Here is a 25,079-nt window from a genome sequence, read left to right as displayed (position 1 = left end):
ATTTTCTAGAATAGTCCACTAACCGTACAGTCTTTCAAGATGTGCAGGTTGCTTTTTGTACTCTTCCTGTAGGTGATCTGCTTCTTCGAGAATACAGCGATATTCTGGTATCAGAAAGTTTGTATTTCCCTCATGAACCTGCAATTCCTATTTAAAATTAAAAACAGAAGGACTTTAATATTTAAAATCCAATCTAGTCTAACTTTAAAGTCTTTGCAATTTTAGAAATCCCATCACAATAAAGTAATGATCATGAGTCCAAGAAATGTATACTTACTTTTAAAGCATCAATTAATTGCACTTTCTTAGCCAAAAGCAACTGGTACTCCAACTTTGGGTGGATTAGCTTTAAAGTATGTTTGACTGATACTTCATTTATCTCTAGAAGGAGGTGAGTCAGGCACCATTAGCTAAGTCATTTTGATCAGAAACATTCTTATTGTAACAACAACCAAAAAACAATACCTTAGAATGATTTATTATTTTTTTTTTATTTTTTTTACCGTATGATATGTTGAGGTTAATTTTCCTTTTGGTAGCTTCTTTAGAGAGCACATCTTTTAGGATGGATATAGTAGAAATGTTGTCAGATTTAAAAATTCCTTCTCCTTTTCTATAAAATTAATGTATTTTTATAAGAACAGCATTAGAAGAAAATACATACAGTGAGTAGGTCCAGTAAATACATATTTTGTGACTAGTACCTGGTGTTTAGAATTCATTTGATTTTAGATATCTTTATATACATGTCTCCTTATTAATATAAAACATATTAAAATGTATAACCTCTTATTATTATATAAATTCAAGTTCTGAAGATAATTGTGAAAGTAAACAGAAGAACATGCCTCCTAAACATATGACAATTTATATAAATCCTTCATTAAAGTATCTTTTTTCCTTCACTTTCACTAATAAAATTCCTAACAGCTAACTCCATATGTATATAAAATGCATTTAGAATTGCTTATTTACATATGTTTTTCTTTCTTGTAATCACATAAATTACATAACTACATTCTTCATTCTCAAAAGAAAGTTTATATTAAGCCCAAGAATGACAGATTCTGTTCTTCCATGCCCATCATCCATTGCCACTTCTTATGGATACAGGACATGTCATTTTCGTTATAGAACCACTTCTTCCTCTTACCCTTCTCAATCCATATACAGTTGACCCTTGAACAATGTGGGGGTTGGAGTGCTGAACCCCTGCAGTCAAAAACACACATGTAACACTTTTGACTTCCCCCAAACTAGTAATAGCCTACTACTCTCCAGAAGTCTTACCAATAATATAGTCTATCAACACATATTTTGTATATATATGATTTAGTATATTCTTAGAGTAAAGTTAGAGAAAGAAAATGTTATTAAGAAAATCATGAGAAAATAAATTTACAGTACTGTATTTATTTTAAAAATCTCATATAAGTAGTCCCATGCAGTTCAAACCTGTGTTAAGGGTCAACTGTAGTTTCACTGTGGCACTGGCCACAACCCCATTTGTGGGACTTTAAGAGGAAGAATTTAGCTTATATATTCCATCTTCCTGACCACAGTGGTTCACAGCTCTACAGTGAAACTCAATCCTGGGACTTTTATTGGAACTAATGGGAAAGAGGGTCTATGAGAGCTGTAAAAATAGGAAAACTAGGAAAAATAGGAAACTAGACAGAACTGCTGGTGATAGGAAAGCCAAAAAAGGACAAGAATAGAGCTGAGCAATGGAAAGGGACAGTCTTACCTTCTTTTTAATTTAAATTCAATTAATTAACATATAATGTATTATTTGATTCAGCGGTACAGGTCTGTGACTCATCAGTCTTATTTAATACCCAGTGCTCATTACAACACATACCCTCCCCAATGTCCATCACCGAATTACCCCATTCCTCCCACCCTGCTCTCCTCCAGCAACCTTCAGTTTGTTCCCTATGATTAAGAGTCTCTTATGGTTTATCTCCCTCTCTGATTTTGTCTTGTTTTATTTTGGAAAGGGATATTCTTTGTTTGCTTGAAGCAGATTACTACTGGACTTTTATTTTCAAAGACTTTATTTGTTTTTTTTGTTTGACAGAGATATAGAGAAAGTGCACAGGGAGGCAGAATGGCAGGCAGAGGGAGAAGCAGGCTTTCCACAGAGCAGGGAGCCCGACACAGGTCTCCATCCCAGGACTCTGGACCCTGGACTCTGGGATCATGTCCTGTGCCAAAGGCAGATACTTAACCAACCGAGCCACTGAGATGCCCCACTACCGGACTTTTAAATTATATGAGCTGATAAATTCCTTTTCTTCAGTATGTTGGTCTGCTTCTATTTGGTTCCTTGTTATGATAACCAAAAGTTTCCTAATTAATAAATATACCATCTTTCATGTATTAAATGCCATCTTTTTATTTGGTTTTCACACACAATAATAGTTTATATTAACTAGCTGTAGACAAATGCGAATTCTTTTTTTCTACAAAGATGAATCATATATATTATTTTGATTCCAATTGTGTTTTTCATCATATTTTCACTAGTCCTTAATTTTAACTGATGATATTTAATATTAAACATACAGTACCTAGCACTGTGGAATAAGTCACATGGTTTATCTTCTTTTAATCATCACGACTCAATGAAGTGCTATTATTTCCATCCCTCAGAAAAGAAAACTAAAGCTCAGAGAGTTAAATAGTCCAGGAAGGCAAATAGCTGGTAAGTCAAAGAGCCATGATTCAAACCTAAGTATGTCTGCTTCCTAAGCACATATTCTCCATATATATGTATTTTATTCAGGCACCCTAAAAACATTTATTAAGCACCACTATTTTCAAAGCCATGCAGTAGGTACTTGGAGGAAACATACAAAGATACTTAAGAAATTGACTCTGCCCACGAGGAACTTCAAGTCTAATTTGAAGACACAAGCTTACATAAAAATTATATGTACTTCAAATAACAATAAATAACCCAAGACAGGTAGGAAGAGAAAAGAGAATCAAGGAAGCCTTCAAAATGAAGCTATTGAGTTGAGCCTGGGAGGATAAGCAGAGTTTTGATTTTTTTAAGGTGTTTTTTATAGCTTTATTTTTTTTAAGAGTTTTTAAAATTTGTGTGTGTGTGTGAGAGAGAGAGCACAAGAGAGAGCACAAGCAGGGGGAGCAGCAGACAGAGAGAGAGAAGCATGCTCTCTGCTGAGCAAGGAGCCCGATGCTGGACTTGATCCTAAGACCCTGAGGTCATGACCTGAGCCAAAGGCAGACGCTTAATGGACTGAGCCACCCAGGCATCCCTAGAGTTTTGACTGTTAAGGAAAAAATATTTAAAGACAGAGAATGGGAAAGAGCAAAGCTATGCTATTATAATAATAGAGAATATGCCAGGAGCATGTTGAATTGTCTGCTATGTTTAAGGTGTGAGGTTTACTGTTGATGAAGGATAGTTGGAAGTCAGGCAGGCAGGGACAAGCTCCGCCTCCCCACCCCCAAGGAGAAGCCACCCTTAAAAAGATTTTACACCACCCTGGAAGGAGCCTTCTCCACCCTTTCCCATTTGATAGGTGACAAAAACCTGACTGGATGACAAGCACAGGGATGGTTAGTCAGATTAAAACAGCCTGTCTCAATAAGCCCAAGGGGTTTTTATACCCCTAGACTCAAGAAAATTTGGTGGTAACCTTCTTGGATCCTCTCCCTCCTTGGGGAATTTTGTACTATCACTTTGCCATCATTCAATAAACTTTGCTTTGTTTACCACCACGCTTGGTCTGGTCTACCTCTTCATTCTTTGAAGCAGCGTGACCAAGAACTGCGGGCACCAACAGAGAAAAAAATCCGGTAACATTTATGGGAGCTCATGTAGGGTCTCCACCATCACTAAGGACAACTAACCGTGAGTAGTGGGCAACAAGTCTCTCTCTCCCCCCGACTCCCATTTTGTTTGTTGAAACAATGGGCACCATCAGCCATCTAAGAGCGATTAGCGCAACTGCCATTCTCAGTCTTGGGGGACAGGCTCTCTAGGCTCTTTTCTTCCAACTGATCCCCAACAGAAGCTGGGAATGTTGGTTTGGTAAGGGCTCGGAACTCATTTGCGGACAGATCACCTGATGTAGAACCTAGGGAAAACCTCGCAGTAATTGAAGGGCCTGACCAAGGCTATCTTTGGATATCCAAAGATTCTCAGAGGGACCTAGTTCCTTACTTGCCCATCCAGGCATCCAGAGAGAAACCCCTCTACTATTTGTCAGCTGATTCCTCCCCTAGGAGAACGAGTGGAAAAGCTCAGGATGGTCCCCTGGAGTGGTTTGGGTGGCTCCAAGGGATCTTACTCTGTTCCCTGTTACAGTGAGAAACAGTCTCCTGTTTCTGACTCTTCCTATCCTTGGCATTACTAGGACACCTCTCAAACTGGCTATACCACCTATGTGAAGGATGGCCAAGCACGGCAAAAGAACTAAGATCTAAGACATCTCCCAACTTTACAGTTCCACTGGGGCTTATCCCAGTGGACTTCCCCTCTCGGGACACCAGAACAATTCTACTAAAAGATGATTAAGTGGCTACGCCAGATAGAAGAACTCTACTAAAAGAAATGTAGTGTATCCATTGACTTTTAAGGGACCCTTAAGGGTTGGGAAACCAGGGTCACTCTCTGGAGGTAGGACCAACCCTGGGTAAGTGCAACCACTGGCAGTACCTCAGAGAGAGGACAGTGACTCTGGCTCTCAGTCGCCTGAGCAGCTACAGCCACACATCAAGAAAAGATGAGGAGAAACTAAGGTGGGGGATGCCTTTTTCTCTCTTCACAAGTCTCCCTGATCAACTCTAAGAAACCGAGGTAAGGGATGCCTTTTCCTTTCTTCTTGTAGATGTTTAATTCCCTGACCAAGACCCTTACTCCTTTGGAGTCCCTTCCTGGCATTATAGGCTATAGGAAGAGTATCAGACCCATAAAAAGTTCAATATCGTTTACCTGGATGCCTTCCTGGTTGTAACTGAGCTAAGGCAACTCATTTTCTTTTGTTCTGGGTCATGGCCATGATACAAGTTGGAGAATGAGACATGGCCACCTGAGGGACAACGCCTTCCAGATTTTAAAAGGGATGGGGTTGGTGGTGGGGAAAGTGACTCTTTTTCTTCTGACCTTAGCAGTGTAGGACTATTCCCAGCCTCCCTACTGTTCTCTCATCCACACTGTACCACTGGGGGAGGAACAAAAGAACATCACACCCACATCAAAAGCAGACAGGCAAATGGAGTCCAAAGGGCAATCCTCACCCCTGGATCCATCCTTCCTAAGGTAAGACTGGGTCCCCTTACCTGTCCCACCCTATCCTGGAAACCCTGCAGGTGCTGGAGGGCTTTATACGCTGCAAGAAGATATAGTGCTCAAAGGGGGACCAAGGGGAGGTGCCACTATAAGACCTCAGACAAAGCAGAGGGACCTCAAAGTTTTCCAGACTTGGATGTAATGCTTCTGTTAAGTCAGACCCTCTCCAAAGCAGAAAAACATCAGGTTCTGGCCACTCCTGAAAGATACCAGGATCAAAGACAGGTTAAGTTTCCAACTGGAGCCTAGGCTATAAATCCTCAAGACCCCAACTGGGATCCTCTCAAGACCCCAATTAGGATCCTAACAATCTCCTTGGAAACTGGTATCACAATCACTTCTAAGCCCATACTATAGAGGGATTGAGCTGTCCATGGAGGCTTCTTCCTCATTCATTTCCCAGGGTTAATTGCTATAACTGGAGCCAACTGTGGTTAGTCTACCTCAGGACTGAGACTTTGAGGAATATCCCCAAGTAGTTGCTGAAACTCCATTTGTTTCGGGGAAATTCCCTGTCTTCTCCAGCCTGTCATGGACTTCATATTTCCACTTTGGTGGAAAAAACATGGCATCTGCTCCTCTGTTGAGCTGATAAGGTTTAGAGCTGGAAACAATTCTTTCTACATGTGCTGAGGGTCAAATAAACTTGTGTTAATGGCAGTTAATCTTGTCTATCGCAAAGTTTTCATGGGTTATTGTTAAGAAAGTTTTTGCTTGGGTGATAAATAGGGTTACACCTACATCTTTTCCAAGAATAAATTGCTAAAGCATTGGTTAGGTTTGTGCTTTTAAGGATATTTGGGTCTGCTGGTAAAAAATGGTTAAAGTTTTCATGGGTAATTGTTAAGATAGCTTTGGAAATCTCTGGTAAATGTTATTTGAATCTGTTGGTAAACATGATGCTGTCAACCCAAACTGAGGAAGAAAAGACCAATAGCTTTCTTAGAAAAGTTGAGACTCTCATTAGGTAGATAGCTATCTCCCCTCATTCTCCCAAGGCCAAGACCATTCTTAAAGACCCAATCGGCCCCAAATATTCAGAAAAAACTGCGTAAGTTGGCTGTTGGCCCCAAGGGGACACTAGAAGAGCTCTAATGAGCTCTAATCAGCAGGACTTTTACAATTGGGACCATTCCAGAGTCAAACCCTGGTCCTCAACAGGGAGAGTCAGGAAGAGAAGCTAAAGAGGAAGTACTGAGTCTGGTTGCAGCCTTGCATGCCATTTCCAGTTTGGCCTCCCAAGGCTCTGGCACCAAATGCGATCTCTGTGGCCGCCCCATCCCCTGTTGGCAAAAACCAAGGCTCTTGTGGAGGAGGACACTGGAAATCTGAATGCGTTTAGGGACCTCAATCTGCAAGAGCTCAGGTGGCAAGCACCTCTGATTGGGAATGATGGGGACTAGGGCTCTACATCATGGCTCCCCCGAAGCAGTTCAGCATAGGGAACCCAGAGCCTCAGGTAATTCTGGAAATAGAAGGAAAACCAGTCAATTTCCTTCTTGATGCTGGAGCCCCCTTTTCTATTCTACTCTCTGCCCTGGGCCAATTGTCCAACCACTGTATTGTCATTAAGGATGTCTCTGGGCGACCCATCGTCAAATTTTGTCACCTTCTGGGATACACCTAGGGAGATGTACTTTTCTCTCACTCTTAATGCCTGAGAGTTCCACAGTTCTCTCAGGCAGAGATTTTAACGCATATTGATAGTCCCTAGGCAAAGTAGCAATTGCCTCCCTTTATTAGAATCTGATATTAATTGCCAGGTCTAGGGAACTCAGGCTGAAGTGGGTCAGGCCTTAAAAGCAGTGTCCATTCCCATACACCTTAAGGACCCCTTCAACTTTCCCTTGACGGAAAGGTTTCTTGGGTATAAGAGGAGACTGTTGCTTGTGGATACCAGGATATGGAGAAATAGGAAATTCTTCTATTGGTCTATCGGTTGAACAAGGACACCCAGACGGCTAGTACACGTCTATGAATGTGGGATCCAGAGTTAGAAAAAACTTTTAAAAATCTCAAGAAGGCCTTGCTCAGTACCCCAGCTTTAAAGGAAATGGCCTTGGGTGCCAGGGAGCTAGCTCAACAGCAAATGGGATATTTAAGCAAAGAGTTGAATCTGATCGCTTGTGGTTACCTGGCATGTCTTAGGGGCAGTGGTGGCTGCCCACTCTCTTGATTCCCGAAGCTACAAAGTGCTTATTAGAGGCTGTCTGGGAAGGCCAACAGCACAGTGCCTGAGTCCACCATTCCAGAGTCAAACCCTGGTCCCCAACAGGGCATTAAACAATCCATTTGTGAACCTAGAGAGGAGCTCAAACTAGTTTTGAAGCGACAAGACACAGAAAATGTTACTCTTCCTATATCCTCTATGTCTCACAGAAACCGTGCTGTACTCAGTCTTGCACTGTGTTTTGAGCCTTGCCTTTTAAATGCCCTAACCTGCTTTACAGGGAGCCTCACATGGAGGTTGAATCGGTATCTATAAGGGACCCCTCGATAGGTCAGGACGAGAGAAACCCTGACTGCCACTCTCCAACCAGCCCCTAACCAGCAGGAAGTAGCTATGATGTCATTGCCCTTTTCCCCTAACATAAGTTAGGGTTACCTCTTCAGAGGGGGGAATGATGGGTAAATAAGTATGAGCGTGACCCTCTCGGTCCCCTCCCTCTTTGGGAGCTTTGTACTATTGCTCAATAAACTTCGTTTTGCTGACCACCAGACAAAAACAAAAACAAAAATGGGGCACCTAGCTTGTTCAGTAGGTTAAGTGTCTGCCTTTGGCTCAGGTCATGATCCCAGGGTCCTTGGATCGAGCCCTATATGGGGCTCCTTGCTCAGTGGGGAGTCTGCCTCCCACTCTCCCTACCCACAGTCTCTTGCACACAGGCCCTCTCTCTCTCTCTCTCTCTCTCAAAATCTTAAAAAAAGAAAACATGAGGGTACAAGTTCAAAGAGCAGACAGAAAAATTAGCCTTACCCAAGAAGTAGGTCATTTCACATTCAGAGATAGGAACAAAGAGAAGGAAAATTTAGCCTCTACTCTATTCAGAAACAGAAATTATGGAAGCCTATGGGAGATGAATGAGTAGTGACAGTGAAGGGGCAGGTCTACAAATAGGAGCTTAAGAGTATAAAAAACATGACCTTCACCTTTTAACATGATAGCTTCAAAGTCCTGTATGTTCTTAACTCTCAAGTTCTGAGCCATTTCCCATTTTTGCTTTAAGAAATTCAACTGGAATTTTTATTGGAAATAAATTTTATTGGAATTACGATAAATGTTTGAGACAATTTGGTAAGGAATGCCATGTTTACAATGGTCTTCATATTGATGACTATAGAATATATTACTCCACTTAAGTCTTTTATGTCAATAAAATTTTAAAGTTTTCTTCATGTAAGTAAGTTCTGCATATTTCTAATGAATATTCCTACATTTCTAATGAATATTCCTACAGATTTTTATATGGATATTTTGTTATTATTGCTACTCTGAAAGGGTCTTTTCAAATTTATTTTCTAACTGGCTATTGTGGGGAATAGGAAAGACTGACTGATCTTTCATACTCCTCTTTATTCAATCATGTTTTAAGCTCATTAATTCAATTTGTTTTTCTAAGATTCTCTTGGGCAGTACAGGTTTTCAATCACATTATTCTGAAGTTATTTCTGCCTTAAATGAAAAATTAGAAGCTCCATTTATATAAAAACATTTGTGAACCAATAATAAGTTTTATTTACCTGTAGGTACTCTCAAGTTGTGTATCCAGGAAGGTGTTCTGAAAGTAAAATGTCACACATTCTCCTGCTGGAGGTTTTTCAGGAACTTCAGGCACGCAAAACACCACCCAGGAGTGAACTTCAGCAAAACTGAACTGGCCCGTTAAAGTCAGCGTATTCATGGGTCTGTAGTTTAATAGTGGAGGTACACATTTGTGTGTGGGACTAAATGGAGGTAATTTATGTACACAACACATGAACAAACAGAATTCTGCAACAGTGGTTAAACAAATATAAAAGTATCCACAAAGAATTTCATGGAAAATTTCATGGAAAAAGGAATGCTCACATCTGTGCTTTTAATATTCAATTAACACAATAGTTTTACAAATAAAATTCAGTTTATTCAGGTAGACTTCATTGTTTAAAAGTTCATCTATATAAACTACAAAACACACTTACACAATTTCCTGAAGGAAAGAATCAGCATAATGTGAAGGCAAGGAATTGGGCTTTCAAGTAAAATAGGCATGGATTGAAACCTTGCTCCATTATTTAGTAGCTGTTTACTAGCTCTGAGTCATTGGACAAGTTAGAGAAAAATACCTGCTATCTTGCAGCGATATGCAATAATACTTTGTTTTGCAAATTCATACACAAACAGACATATGCACATATACACAAAAGGCTGTAAAATAAATTTAAAATAAATCAATTGGATAATTATAAACAGTTAAGAAAATGCAAAGTTTAAGGGATTAAAGATTCAGGAATTTTAAGAGGATACAGGATTAAGGAATCTAAGAACTAGAAAGGGCTTGTGATATCAGCCAGACCAGCACTTTCATTTGCAGATAAGTAAACTATAACCCAAAGAGATTAAATGCTATTCCCAATGCCAAAGAAAAACATTAGATAAAATAAAAGATTATAATCTTAGTCTCTTTATTCCTAGTTTGCTGTTCTTTCCAGCACACCAAGCATGCTACCTTCACTAACAACACCTTAGACTTTAAAACAGGAAGATACTGCAAAGAGCATCTATTTAATGTTTTCCAAAAATCTTCCTTAGGAATATTTTTCCCTTACATCTTATTTAAATTACATATCTTTAAAATTACAAACTGCAATAGAAAAAAATATGGACTTCGGCTTCTAATCATAATAACTGTTTCCTGTCAGCAAGTTACTTTTCCAAGACTCCATTTCTCATTTGTAAATTGGAGACATTACTACCTGTCTTGCTTACTGTCAAACTTAAATGATATTGCCTATGCACAATGTACAGCTGAGAGAAAAGTATTTAGTAATGGTTATTTCTTTCTCTTTTTCATTTAAGACCATGCCCTCTCATCTTTAGGAAAGAAAATGAAAACTACCAATAGGAGGATGCTTAAATTGAAAAAGCAGTCAGAAATAAGGGACTATCACAACCAACTGCTTTAATCCCTGAGGTGAAATAGCAAATATAATGTTTGAGGCTAATATTATAAAATCCCATTCACAGAGCAACTCAAATTCTAAATCATATTTATTCATCATAGGTGTTTGGGGGAGAGAGCTATTACTCTACTGATAGCAGAATGGTAATATATGAGAAAAATAGGAAAGTTCAACTCAAACCAACCTTTAAAAGAAGACCAATCTAATATTAAAAAATATGAATCCATACTGTTTAAATATTTAATTTTTAAAATGTATAAACAGCTACTGGAATTTATACTGTAAAAATCAGAAGGAAGTTTATTTGCATTACAGAATATCCTAAAAAATAAATTCCTACCTCCTTTGTCCTACCTGTCATGATCAATAAAGTGAGTTCTTTGATGAAGTGAAAGGGGTTTGATAAGGTATTGGCGGACCTGACAGGTTTTAGGTTGAATCCTTGGAGTCACGTATGCTTGAAGTGTGCCATACTGGCCTTCAATTGAACGAATCTGATTTAACACGAAAGAGCAAAGAAAATAAAAATAATCTAGCAGCATAACTTAAATGTTATCTTAAAAATGCTCAACAGAAGTAATCAAGTAATTAGACCTTAATATCCTCTGTAATATTCTGAAGTAAATAATGACATTCTATTAAACAACTACTTTTTACCTAGAGTAAAGGAAAAATTTAAAAGATTTTGGCTGTGAAAAGCAAACTTTATAAAAGTTATTCCCATCACATACATTGAGGTGATCTGTCTACACTTAGCAGTGCTATGCTGTTCCAAAAAATAGATTCTCACATACTACCCACCACATCTAAAAACAAAGGTATATATTTCATAAGATTCATATAAAAAATGGTTAACATTTACATTTTTGTTGAGGGGATAAGTGAGTTTTTCAAATAACTAAAACTTAAATGGAATACTTCATTTCGCATGAGGGTATTACAGCATACTTATTGTTATAAAAATCTATTGACAGAGGGGCGCCTGGGTGGCTTAGCTGGTTAAGTGTCTGCTTTCAGCTCAGGTCAGGATCTCAAGGACCTGTGATTGAGCCCCCTGTTGGGCTTCCTGCTCCATGGGGAGTCTGCTTCTTCCTCTGTCCCTCCCATCGCTCTGCTCTCTCTCTTTCTCTCAAAATGTTTAAGAAAAAAAAAATCTATTGACAGAAAAAATGTCACCAAGAACTTAATTCTTAATTTTCTATGAAAACAGAGAAGTATATACCATCTAGTTATTACATATTTGGATTAGGAAGTTCTTTTGAGCTATTTTAAATATACCTGGTTAGATATCCTGAGAAATCAGAACACTTAACCAGAAAATAATAATTCATTAAACTGTGAAGAGCTAATCTTAGAGGAGTTGGAAAGCTGTCCAGCTTCTCCCTCCTGGCCTACTTTCTGCTCCTCTCAACTCACATTCATGAGATAGACTGTAGTGCTTGTATTACAACGGTAACTTCTCTAACCTAGCTGATATTTTAATTCATAGTTTTCTTAGCATGTTGCAGTGGTGGGGGGTGGCATGGCAGCAAATCAATGTCGTACCTCAAATGGGGAACATAAATAAAAGTTTAAAAGCAAGGTTTTTTGCATATGTTACACTGCAAATATTGCTCTAAATGAAAAGAGGAAAGATAAAAAGATAAAAAATGAAAATACAGACAAGAAATAAAAAACACATCTGATACAGTTATATTTCAGGGTTTCTTTTTAAAAGGTAAGTTTACACTGGCACGTAATTTTTTCCACTATAAAAAATCATATTGCTTTTCTTGAATATAACAATTCATATTCATTATTAAAAATATAAATAAAAATTAGGATGAACATATAAGTCACCAAAATCCTGCCACCCAGAGATGATCATTATTGCTATTTTGTAGTCATGCCTTCATACATTCCTCTATGCAGATGTACAAAAACTAAAGTACAATATCATATGAATAAATTCTATTTATATTATAGACATCGTTGTTTTTATTTCTAATAATCACTTTTTCCCCTTTGCTTCTCCTAATGTCATCACATCCCACCCACTAACATCCCACCCATGCTCTCCCCCTATTGCATAATCTATTGGACCAGAGAAGTGTGTTTCTTTTCATACCTTTCTTTCATATATAAGGATTTTATGCACATTTTGTTTTTCATGAAATTCACTCCATGTTAACAGGAATAGATCAGTGAATTTTTTATTGCAGCTGTGCTATATTCCATGGAAAATGTTATAAACAACTATTTATTCAACCATTCAATTATTAAATATTCACTCTGGTTCCACTTTTCTGCCTCTACAATGCTGCAGTTAATTAAGTACATAGCTGTGTGTATAATACTGTAATTTTATTGCTATAAAATAGATTCCTCCAAATAGGACTATTGCCTATTTTTCCAAAGTGGCTATAACAATTTTTATTTTCTTCAGCTATGATTGAGAATGTCCTTTTACTCAACCCTGCCATCTGGTGATGTTGCTTTTTAAAGTTTTTTGCCAATCTGCTAGATCCAGAAAATGTTTTTTGTTTATTTTCATTTCAATTTCCTTAACAATAAGGTAGAACATTTTCTTTTAATATTTCTTAGCTATTTTGACTCCTTGCCTACTTTCCTTTCTGGGTAGTCTTTTTTATTGATTAATAAAGTTATAGGCAGTCTTTGCATTTTTTTTATATTCACCCATTACCTAGAAGACAACTAAATTTTGTTTTTAAAAATAATTAGGCATTTAACTCATCTGAATTTATTTTTTATAAATGGTATTAAGAATCTACTTAATTTTCTTTCAGATAGATGCCAATTGTGTCAACACCAATTTTTAAATAGAAAATGTAATTTAATAGAATTTTTCCCTACATAAAAATGTCATGCAGGGCACCTAGGAAGGTTGAGCGTCTTGCCTTCAGCTCAGGTTATGGTCCTGAGGTCCTGGAATTGAGTCCTGCATTGGGCTCCCTGCTCAGCAGGGAGCCTGCTTCTCCCTCTCCCACTCCCCCTGCTTGTGTTCCCTTTCTGGCTGTTTCTTTCTGTCAAATAAATAAATAAGACCTTAAAAAAAAAAAAAAGTCATGCATTAAATTTCCATAAATGTGTAGTGGGCTCTTTCTAGACTATTCTGTTGTAGTCCCTATTTAATTAGGCCTTGTAAATACCCTACATTATTTTTATTATAGTAGTTTTTTGGTACATTTTACCATATGGCAAGTTAAGTTCCACCTTTTTCTTCTTTTTCTCACATCTATTATCGCATCCAATTTTTAAAAAAAAACACAGCTTTGTAATATTTTTAGGCCTACTTCCCAATTTAATGGCACAGTCTTGTTCAGTGGAAATGTAATTTAAAATGCTTAATTAAGTTACATAAAAAATTTATTCCAGTTTTTAATTTTTCTTTCAAAATACACAAAAGGGAACTTATGCAGACTAAAATAAATTGTTTAGGAAAAAACCCTACATTTCACTGGAATTTCCTTAACTAGATGTGAAAAAGTTATTATGTAACAGCATCTCTCTTGAAAAAAAAACAGGCTTTGAGTCTGAACATCATCAACACTATGATAAAAGTTGTAGTCCTTAATATTTAGATCATAAATAAATCAAAAATAATTTTTTAAAAACCTCACACAAACCAAATAACTAAAATACATTTGTGTGCTATAATCTTTAATTATAATTATAATTAAATTATTAAATTATAAATTATAAAATTAAATTAAAATCCCTTTTAATTATAAAAGAGATCATGTTACTAAATTCCTAAAGAAAACATTAAAAGATTTTCTCTAGAATAGATGGTAATCAATAACATTGGAAATCTGGGTGGTAGGAAAATATAGGGCAAATGCTCAGATACTTCAATAACCAAATTATGGACTATGACTGAATCAAACAAACTGTAGAAACAAGAATCAGTGAAATCTAAATACTGAATATTTGATGATACTAAGGAATTATTGTTAATTTTCAATAATTGTTAATTAACAATAATTTTCAATTATTTAAATTAATTAACAATAATTAATTTTCATTAGGTGTGATAACAGTATTGTGGTTATGTTTTAACAAAGAGTTCTCATCTTTTGGACATATGTACTGAAATATTTACAAATGAAATTATGAAATATCTTGTATTTGCTTCAAAATAATTTAGAATGGACAGTGACAGTATAAACAAGAATGCCATGAGTTGATGACTGTTGAAGATTATTACCTTTATGTATGTTTGAAACTGTTCCATAATAGAGAATTAGAAAAAAAAAAATTCCACTCAGAGGAAATTCAGGATGGGTAATTTTAGAGAAGTCAATGTCTGAGATAATGGTTGGGGCTGAGTTAAAACATTAATGGTCATCCAAAAGTCATTACTCCAAAATGACTCATTTCAGGGAGAAAATAATACAAGGAAACGATATCATAGCAAGGTATATCATAGGGAAGAAAAGTTCAAGCTTTCAGTTAAAGGTAATTTCAAACGTTTTTACCTTGAGTTCCAGCCTTGTGGTATTTGCCTGGCACCGATAAGTAGCGAGAAGAAAGTTGTCATTTGACTGGGAAAAATTCAAAGTTGAGGAAGAAGGATGAATTCACGTTTTTAATAATAAAAACATCAATAATAATAATGGTTACCATTTACTAAGCACAATATCATTTGGGTGACACTCAGATAAGGGCTATTTTTATTCTTGCAAACAACCCTATGTGAAGTTTTACTAAGTAAGTTTTAATAGACACAGAAATAGCAGCATTACAGGTTAATAAAATCTCCCAAAAGCCAGTAAGTAATGAAATTAGAATACAAATTCATATCTTTTAAGACTCTAAAGCTCATGCTCTTTCCATCCTGATCTTCTACAATAACATTTAAATATTAACTGTCCTAAAAATTCAACTGACAGCACACACTTCTAATGTTTATAGCAAAAAACAAAAACATCAGTGTTTCATGCTGTCTTTGACTTTAACAAATACTTATAGAGGACTAAGAAATATCTCCTCTCCGAATTTCCAGCAAATAGCACAGTTCCTGGGATGATAGTGTAAACATTCAATACATGCTTGTTGAAATAAACTTGGAGAGGTTACTTCAAATATTACTTCCTGAACCCAAATATTAAACTACTAAAAATAGAGAAATAGATCTGTGTGCAGGAATTTCAAAAAGAAAGCAACATGAAATATTCAGTATTCAATTTTCATGTACTGCTATTTCCCTATTTTTAATAAATAACTGAATAAAAAAGATAATATTAAAAAGAAAATTTGAGCATTTTAATTTCAAACCACTTAAATTTAGTAAACACAGAATATCAGTCCACCTAAAAATAAATATGCTTTCATATGAGTAAAAAAAATGTTACATTCTTAAGTATTTATGGCTAAGATGATAAAGATTAAAATATATGAAAGTTCTGGGATTAGGTTTGGGATGGGAGAGGGAGAACAGCATAAAACAAGATTGGTCATTTGTTGAAGTTAATGATGAGTACATGGAGGTTATTACACTACTGTCTCTACTTCTGTATATACTTGAACCTCCATAACAAGGTTTTTTTTATTTTTATTTTTTTTAAAGATTTTATTTATTTATTTGTCAGAGAGAGAGGGAGAGAGAGCGAGCACAGGCAGACAGAGAGGCAGGCAGAGGCAGAGGGAGAAGCAGGCTCCCTGCCGAGCAAGGAGCCCGATGTGGGACTCGATCCCAGGACGCCGGGATCATGACCTGAGCCGAAGGCAGCTGCTTAACCAACTGAGCCACCCAGGCGTCCCACAAGGTTTTTTTTTAAAGCCATCATTATAGAAAATAGGTTTTAAATTAGTATAAAATACTTATTTTGAAGAATCCTGCAGTGTGGTAATAAAATAGGTTAATCTTTTACAGCAACTAGGAAATTAAAATTTTAAGATCAAGATCTTTTTTTTGAAAGATTTTCTTTATTTGAGAGGGAGAGAGAAAGAGAGAGAGAGCATAGAGGAGGAGCGAGAGGGAGAAGCAGGCTCATTGCTCAGCAGGGAGCCCGACGTGGGGCTTAATCCCAGGAACTGAGATCATAACCTGAGCTGAAGGCAGATGCCCAACCAATTGAGCCACCCAGGTGCCCTAAGATCAACTTGATTTTTTAAATGAAAATAAAAATGTAGGTCCAATCTCTGATGTTTTATTCTTAAACAGGGATGACAAATATGGTACATATTATAAAATACAACTTATAAAATCTCATTAAAAAATTTTTCTGTAAAATTATATTAAAAACTATTCCCTAATATAGCTATCAGCTTTGTTCTGCATCTACTCTTTTTATTCCTCCCTTTTTTGTGTGTGTATAACTACATGTCAACTCCAGTCACCATTTCTTGCTCAGGTTTGCCTTCTTCAATACAACTCCTCCAGACTTTTTCTTTACCCTAACTTATCTTTAGGAGCCACACTTAGATCTGAGAATGCTAGTCAGCTAGTACTAAGCAAAAAGAAGTGACAGAGTAAGCATATCCAAAAACTCCGACACAATCTCATCCAAGGTACTTTGCGCATGGTAAGTACTCAACAAATGTCTACTCCATAAAGGTTAAGCAAGATTCAACAAGCCCAGAAAAGGTGAAAAAGAATGGGGAGAAGGAACAGACCATGTTCAAATGTAGGATGTGTGAAACTATACAGCATTTTCAAGAAATTTTAAGAACTTCAGTTTGGCAGAAATAATATGCATGGGAGGGAAGGTAGCAGCTGGTAAGAGATAAGCAAGAGATATAATCAAGAGCTGAATCATAGAAAGTTGTTAGGCCACAGTGAGAAATCTAGACTTACATGTCGCAGGAAATAAGGGATTTTTAAAAAGGTTTTGAGAGAAGAAATGACACAGATGCTTATACTTTATGAAGACCTCTCTGGTGGCAGTGTATAGCAGAGCCTAGAGGTGAGAGGCAATACTGGAGGCAGAAAAACTGGTAGATGAGTAGTTCAAGCAAACATGATAAGGGTCTAGAAAGTTAACAGAAGTGGAAATGAAGGGGCGTCTGGGAACTCATTCCGTTAAGAGTCTGCCTTTGGCTCAGGTCATGATCTCGGAGTCTCGGGATGGAGCCCTGCATTGTTGGGCTCTCTGCTCAGCAAGGAGTCTGCTTTCCCTCTATCCCTCCCCTTGGCTTATGCTCTCTCTCATAAAATCTTAAATGAAAGTAAAAATAAAATTAAAAAATTAAAAAAGAAGTAGAAATGAAGCAGAGTAGAGATATAAGAGCCAAGAAGATAGAACTAGCAGAAACTAGTGACTGACTGGATTTAACAGATGAGCGAAAGGAAGGAATCTAGGACAACACCCCAGTTTTCTGGATTATCCGAAAACGGGGGAAAAAAGAGCAGAAGCAGATTTTGAGGGAAAGATTATGAAAAAGATTGAAGAAGAAACATCAAACCTTATCAGCATTTACAGACTTTATTCAAAATGGCATAATAGAAATGAAAGTATCTGAAAAATTCTTTATACTTTTCACTCACCTCAGAATCACAGCTGCTAAAGCTGACAACAGCAGAATTTTTATCCACATCAAGTAAGTCTATTGGAACATCACTCTACAGTCCATATTTAAAAAAAAAAAAATGGTTCAGATGGAAAACTAAAAATTTTCACAAAACATTTTCTCTTAAAGATTTTATTTATTTGAGAGAGAGAGAGAGCACGCACGCGCACGAGAGCTGGGTGAGGGGCAGAGAGAGAGGCAAGTTCCCTGCTGAGCAAGGAGGCAGATGTGGAACTCAATCGGAGGACCCTGGGATCATGACCTGAGCTGAAGGCAGATGCCTAACTACCGAACCATCCAGGTGCCCAAAAAAACATTTTCTCTAAGGGTTCTCTTTAGTTCTAGTTCATGGTCATCTTTAAATTTGAGCAAACGAATTTCCTAATTTATATTTGATAATATGTACTTCTAGAAAATAAATATAATAAAGAATAAGCATTATCTCACAATGACTTTTTTTTTTCTAATTTTATCAGAGATCACAGACTATTCATCTCTCACCACCCCCCTTAAAGGATAATCTTCCTAATATGGCCATTCTGATTGTATCAGATCATTTTTATCAATTTTATTCTCACCTGTTTTTGATCTCCTCTGGAGAGGCAGTTTCTAGGACAGAGCTAGTGCACTCAGTTCTATGTAAATGATGCTCTTCTAGAGTTGTTTAATGCAGCTCTTAAGCTAGCATTACTTAAGACAGATATCAGCCTTTACTTTTTAATTAATAATCTGATCTCTCCTCCACATCTTTTTAAACCTTATCTTCTTCCTCATCTTTATTCTTTTCTCATTATCTGACAGGTTTTCCAACTTTCACTTGTTTTCCATTCATCCTATTATCATCTTTTCCACTCCCTGAATATCATATAATTTAAAAAATAACTAATTAAATATATGGTTGAATGGAGTTGTGTATTATTATCCCTAAATTTCACCCTTTGTCATTATCAACATTGTCTACTGACCTACCTAGAAACTGGTAGCTAATGAGCAAGCTGCACTGTAAACTACCATTTTAGAATCTGGAGCTTAAAAAAAGATTCTAATAATGGCATTAAATACTGCAGTTTTCTGTCAAATCTCTTAAAATTCTCTTAAAGGTCAACCAAAGAACAAAACCTTCAACATTCCTTTCTCATGTTTCCTGAGACTTAAGTCCATCAGTCTTTTGTTTTAATACTTATAGGATAAATAAAAAATAAAGATGTAACTTAGGTAATCTAGAGCAATTGATTAGCTAATTGAAGATTAAGATAAGCCTTTAAAATTATCTAAACTAAATGCAATATTTAAAAGATAAACACTTAAAGGGGCACCAGGGTGACTCAGTTGGTTCAGCGTCTGCCTTGAGCTCAGGGCATGATCCCAGTCCTGGGATGGAGCCCAGGGTCAGGATCCCTGCTCAGTAGGGAATCTGCTTCTCCCTCTCCCTCTGCCTGCCCCTTCTCCCATTCATGCTCGCTCTCTCTCAAATCTTAAAAAAAATTTTAAAAAGATAAATACTTAAAATTACTGTCTAAAATTAAGTGTCCAGTAATAATTAGTGTATATGACTGGTCTGCAAAATAGATCCAATCACAAAACAAGTAAATTAGACATTTTGCTTACCTGTATTAAGACATTATCTATCGCTGTCTGTACCTCTAGGATGAGACTGTAGCTGGCATCATCTTTATTTAATGTAAACTTATCATTTACACTAAATGAAGGTACTGCTGATTTTGCTGTGCTTGATTGAGAAGACTGTTGATACTTCTCTCTTTCCTGTAGTACCTTATACTGCAGATGTTCCAGCTCACTCCTAGAGGAAAATATATACAACTCTGTCACCTAGAAGTATACACATTTGCAGTCCTTAAAATGATTATAAGAATTTGAGACTAACTTCTGCAAAATGGATTTTTATTGATGAACTAGAATTATGGCACTAATAGGAACAAAATTTTGTTTCTATGACTGAGCAAAAAGAATTTCACATTATTTATCTCTAATCTAAAAATCAAAACTCATAGTTTTAAGTATCAAAGCAGGTTGCAAATAATCAGTTCTAACACAAATCTAGTCACAGTTACATATAATACTAATCAGAAGAGAAACTGATTATACTGGGGCTGAAAAACATTTAATTTGAAGAAACAAAATGTGTAAAACCAGTAAATATGTACTTTTCAATCAGAATTAGGCGAGACAGACAAAAGGAGGCTGCAGAGTATTCACATTTTGGGGACCACAGGATGATCATGAGCCAGGGGTACAGCTGAAGTTCTATCAACTGTTGAAGAGGATTTTGCTTAGAATGAACTGTTCAAGCATTCCTTCATTGCTTGGAGTTAACTTCAGTTAAAGGGAAAAGCCATACGCAAATGAAGCAAATAGTAACTGAGGAACAACATGAGGTTTAACCAGCCCCAACTTAGGGGGAAAAGTCTGGGAAAAGCTTGGAGGAAATTTGTGCAATAAACAAAGGAAAAGACTCATTTGTCTGACAAGTATTTACTGAATGCTTCATATGTACCTGTGTTGCAGCTGCTGAATGAACAAAACAGACATAAGTTTCTCAACTCATATTCACTGGCATCAGAAGATACAGACTGGGGGGACGCCTGGGTGGCTCAGTTGGTTGAGCAGCTGCCTTCGGCTCAGGTCATGATCCCAGCGTCCTGGGATCGATTCCCACATCAGGCTCCTTGCTTGGCAGGGAGCCTGCTCCTCCCTCTGACTCTGCCTGCCATTCTGTCTGCCTGTGCTCACTCTCTCTCCCTCTCTCTCTCTCTGATGAATAAAAAAAAAAAAAAAGAAGATACAGACTGGGTTATAAATGTACGGAATTATATGGAGGATGTGAGATAGTAGACATTAACTCTATTAGGTTTCTATCTTGGTTGAAAGTTAGAGCTTGCTCTCTAGGTGACTTTGCTATAAACTGGCTTATGGTATAAACTTGTGTGGCTTTAGTGAATTAGTACTTTTGGCATTTTGCTGCCTTAAAAACCCGTGTAGCCCTCAAATGCCACCAAACAAAGACTGGCCATTACTGACCCAAGAGGTTGGCAAGGGATGAAGTAGGGAGAACAGTCATTAAAAGTTTTAGCAACTCCCACTTCTTTGTTATAGAAAGGAATTTTACTTGAGTCCGGTGTCCCTTTTCATAAGACTTGGCAAACTGAATAGACCATAGAAGCAATCCTTGCATCTAAAGGAATCAATATTACTCGTTTCCAGTAAGAAAACAGATAAGCCAAAGTTACAGATTCAGAAGGGTCCATACAAGCAGTAAATATTACTATTAATGAGGAATACAGCAGTCTGTGATGGTTTCCTTCTAATGCCTGTGAAGAAAACCAAATACTACAATTATCTATAACTAAACAAGTGAAAAAATACACTTTTTGATCTAAGAAAAAGTCAATATAAAATAAAGTGAATAAAAGTATATTTCTAACTTTGAAATACTAATTAGCACTTACTGCTAATTTTCTCAAACTGATAAGCTTTCCTTTAAGAAGGTGACAAATGAATTAAAGGATATACTTTCTTCCAATAAAATATTCTGCTTCTATCAGTAATAAGAAAAAAACTACATACTTCATGAAATGAAAAAAAAAGCAAACAAAAAAATCCAAAATTACCTTAAAGAAGAAATTTTATTCTGCATCTCCTGATTAATTTTTAGTTCTTCTCCTGGACCACTTTCTTTATGTATAGGCTCTGTGGTCAGACCTGTAACCCAGCCTGTAGAGATGAAATTACAATCATGGACCATTAAGTGCTTCTAGTATTAAAAGAAAGCCCAAGTATACATGCCCCTTTTCCCACTAACAGCAACATCATTTAGTCCTAGGACTTACTCTCCTTCAAAAAACAAAACAAAACAAAACAAAAAACGAAAGAAATCAAGCTGGAAAATATTCAAACCATATTGAAATTACGTCAGCATTTTGTGATACTGTTATTTTGCCTAAAACACTATAATACTATCACTAAGGAAATCTTTCACTTCTTACAGTTTTAGTTTTCAAGTATGGAATAAGTCAACACATTCTAGTAAATACTTGATGAATTAAAACAGTCTTTCAAAAATCATTTTCATGGAAAGTAAAAAAAGCTATTTTGAGAATGCAAAAATGACCAACTCAAAAGCAAGGAAATTTTTATAAGAAATGTAAGCAATAACAAAACAAACTAAATTTCAGTCAATATTTCTTTTTAAATCAAAGAATATAAATTAATTTTCTTTTTTATTATTATTATTTTTATTTCTTTTCAGTGTTCCAGAATTCATTATTTATGCACCACACTCAGTACTCCATGCAATATGTGCCTTCCATAATACCCACCCCACAAGGTTCACCTACCTCCTACCCCTCCCCAAACCCTCAGTTTGTTTCTCAGAGTCCACAGTCTCTCATGGTTGGTCTCCCCCTCTAATTTCCCCCAACTCACTACTAGAGCATGCTAAGTATCCTAACAAGTATTATTCAAATATTAACTGTTTTATAAATCAATACACCCACTACTTCCCTCATTTTTTAATCAATAAAGGTTTAATGACATAGATTCACTAATAAAACTTTTTTTAAAAAGTAGTCATCAAAACTAATTTATGCAATTTAAGTTTTTTCTCATTTGATTCTTTGTTTACTTATTACTATTTATCATACCTGAATATGTAGATACCACAATTTCATCATAGCCATCTTTCCCTATACAACCACCCTGGATAGATGTAACACTTTCAGACAACATCTAAAATAAATTTAAGATCAAGCACTTAATTAGTAACTAAAAGTTCACATATTAAAATAATCCATAAAACTTACTTTCCCATTTCCAGACATTCAACGTACGTTTATTGAACACTTAGCATGTGGAAACAATGAAACTGGAAGGCAAAATCCTGCATAAATGGCAGAAAATTCCAGTGCTTTTAAATTTGGGGAAAGAAGATTGAAAATGACTCATATATTTGTGTGCTGCACTTAGCCTCATCAGTCACCCAATGAGCAAAATCATTTATTTATATAAAGAAATTTTTTGCTTTTTGTCTTTAAAGATTTATTTATTTTATTGAAAGAGAGAGGGACAGCATGTGCACAAGCATATGAGCATGGGGTAAGAAGGGCAGAGTCAGAGGAGAGAGAAACTTAAGTAGACTCTCCCTGAGCCCAGAGCCTGGGGTGGGGCTTAATTCCATAACCCTGAGATCACGACCAGAGAGGAAACCAAGAGTCAGACACTCAACCAACTGTGCCACTCAGGCACCCCAAGAAAGAAGTTTTGTTTTTGTTTTTTTTTTTAAAAAACTACGTAAGCAAAACTCCCAATGTGTTTAGTCTATTATCTGAATTCCATACACCATCTCCCAAATAGTTTTTTTAACGAATAAAAATGATAGCCTATATGACACCTTTAGAGAATTTTTATCCCCATATTATCTATGTAATATACTTCCTCTATACATCAAAACATCTGTATTTGCTGATCTGTAGTTAAAGCTGAGAGGCAGCACCAGTAGAGAAATTAGACAAAGAAAAGTTAATTGATACTGAATTGTGGGGTTTTTTTGTTGTTTTCAAAACAGCCTCAATGAATCCTCCCAGAGGCAGGATGGGAAACCATGGACTAGAGAACACCACTTCACAAAAATGAAAGATTCCGTTTACAACAGAATGACTCTCCATGTAACTCTGTACCTTGGGCTAAACAAGCTGAACTACATTTAAAATTTGTGAACTAGAATTACTCTTAACTAGTAATTCTTCTCATATAGTAAACTTTTGGGAGGCTAGAAGTGAAATTGCAACTTTTCTCTCTGCTTAAAGATATTTTGATATTGTCTTAACAACAGGAGTTTATCCTAAAATATTATTTTGAGACAACACAGTCTTGTTTATGTTACCCAAACATATAAATGTTACTCCTGTAATCTACTATGCATTATAGAAACTAAGGCAAAATATTTAATACTTCAAATATACAATGCTTAGAAACCAAAGAAGCAATAATTCATTATTCAGCTGGAAGTAACTCATTATTCATTATTCAGTAGTCTATTATTCAAACACAAGAGTGGTCTAGAGAGTTTGATAACATCAAAGGTGCAATATTCTAAGCCAAACACAAGATTTTAATATATTTGATTTAAAAAAACCCAAATCATCATTGTCATCTCTATAATTTTTTATGAGTAAGCATATACAGTCTTTTATTAAATGAACTGACCTGATCAAATCGTAGAACAGGCTCATTTGCATTGTCAAAACTGTACACTTCCACCATTCCATCATCTCTCCCAATAAGTAAGTCTTTAACCCCATCACCCACAATGTCAAAGCTGTCAACACACAAAATCCCTTCAAAAAAGATGACAGAGGTGACAAGTTATTAATAAAACTAACATTATAGTCAAGTATATACAAAGTAAAGAATGAAAAAAATGTATACACCAAATCAGAATAGGGAAAAAAACAACAAAAACCTTGGAACATAATCAGGAGTCCTCTTTTCGAACTGTATTCATCCATTTCCAAGACTTTAAATATAATCTAAATAGAAATGGTTCATAAGTTTATATCCCCTGCTCTGGCTTCTCCCCAGAGCTCCAGACTCATATATCCAAATCTCTATTCAGCATTTTCTTTGAGACATACATTTCCATCTCTAACTTTCCATGCCCCAGCAAAAACTCTTTATTCCCCTTTATCAGACCCCCTCAATGCTCCTTCCCCAATCTCTCATCTCAATAAGGTATCACCCAGTTCCTCAGGCCAAAATTCTAGGCTACGTCTCTTCCTCTCTTTTTCTCACTGTCCAGATCAAATCTCTTAGCAAATCTTACCAGCCCAATCTTCAAAACACATACTGAAATTGTCTCCTTTCCAACTATCATTAGCTTAACCCAGGCCACTTATATCTCTAGCCTAGAGTACAATAAATTAGAACAACCAAAACAATGACTTCCTAATGGATCTCCATGCTTCCAATTTTGACCTGCTTCCCCCCAAATTCATTCTCCATGGGGGAGAAGGGTGTGTTTTGTTTTGGTAGATCATGTCATACTCCTACTTACAATTCTCCAAAG

The 25,079-nt window shown here is 36.4% G+C and overlaps 1 protein-coding gene across 1 annotated transcript in view; it reads right to left on the bottom strand.

The window, feature by feature from the left end:
- BBS7 (Bardet-Biedl syndrome 7) overlaps positions 1–25,079 on the bottom strand; it is a 43,249-nt gene that overhangs the window by 2,951 nt on the left and 15,219 nt on the right. The window contains exons 8-18 of the mRNA XM_044224079.1: positions 24,221–24,351; positions 22,660–22,744; positions 21,628–21,730; positions 19,607–19,799; positions 17,976–18,050; positions 14,965–15,030; positions 10,841–10,980; positions 9,065–9,229; positions 504–613; positions 278–381; positions 24–147 (exon numbers count right to left, since the gene is read on the bottom strand). Coding sequence (XP_044080014.1) covers positions 24–147; positions 278–381; positions 504–613; positions 9,065–9,229; positions 10,841–10,980; positions 14,965–15,030; positions 17,976–18,050; positions 19,607–19,799; positions 21,628–21,730; positions 22,660–22,744; positions 24,221–24,351 — 1,296 coding nt within the window. The remainder of the gene's footprint in view (positions 1–23; positions 148–277; positions 382–503; positions 614–9,064; positions 9,230–10,840; positions 10,981–14,964; positions 15,031–17,975; positions 18,051–19,606; positions 19,800–21,627; positions 21,731–22,659; positions 22,745–24,220; positions 24,352–25,079) is intronic.

This window comes from Neovison vison, chromosome 11 (genome assembly GCF_020171115.1).
Source record: "Neovison vison isolate M4711 chromosome 11, ASM_NN_V1, whole genome shotgun sequence".
In the NCBI taxonomy this organism is placed as follows: Eukaryota; Metazoa; Chordata; class Mammalia; order Carnivora; family Mustelidae; genus Neogale; species Neogale vison.
This window is presented reverse-complemented; position numbering and strand designations above follow the sequence as displayed.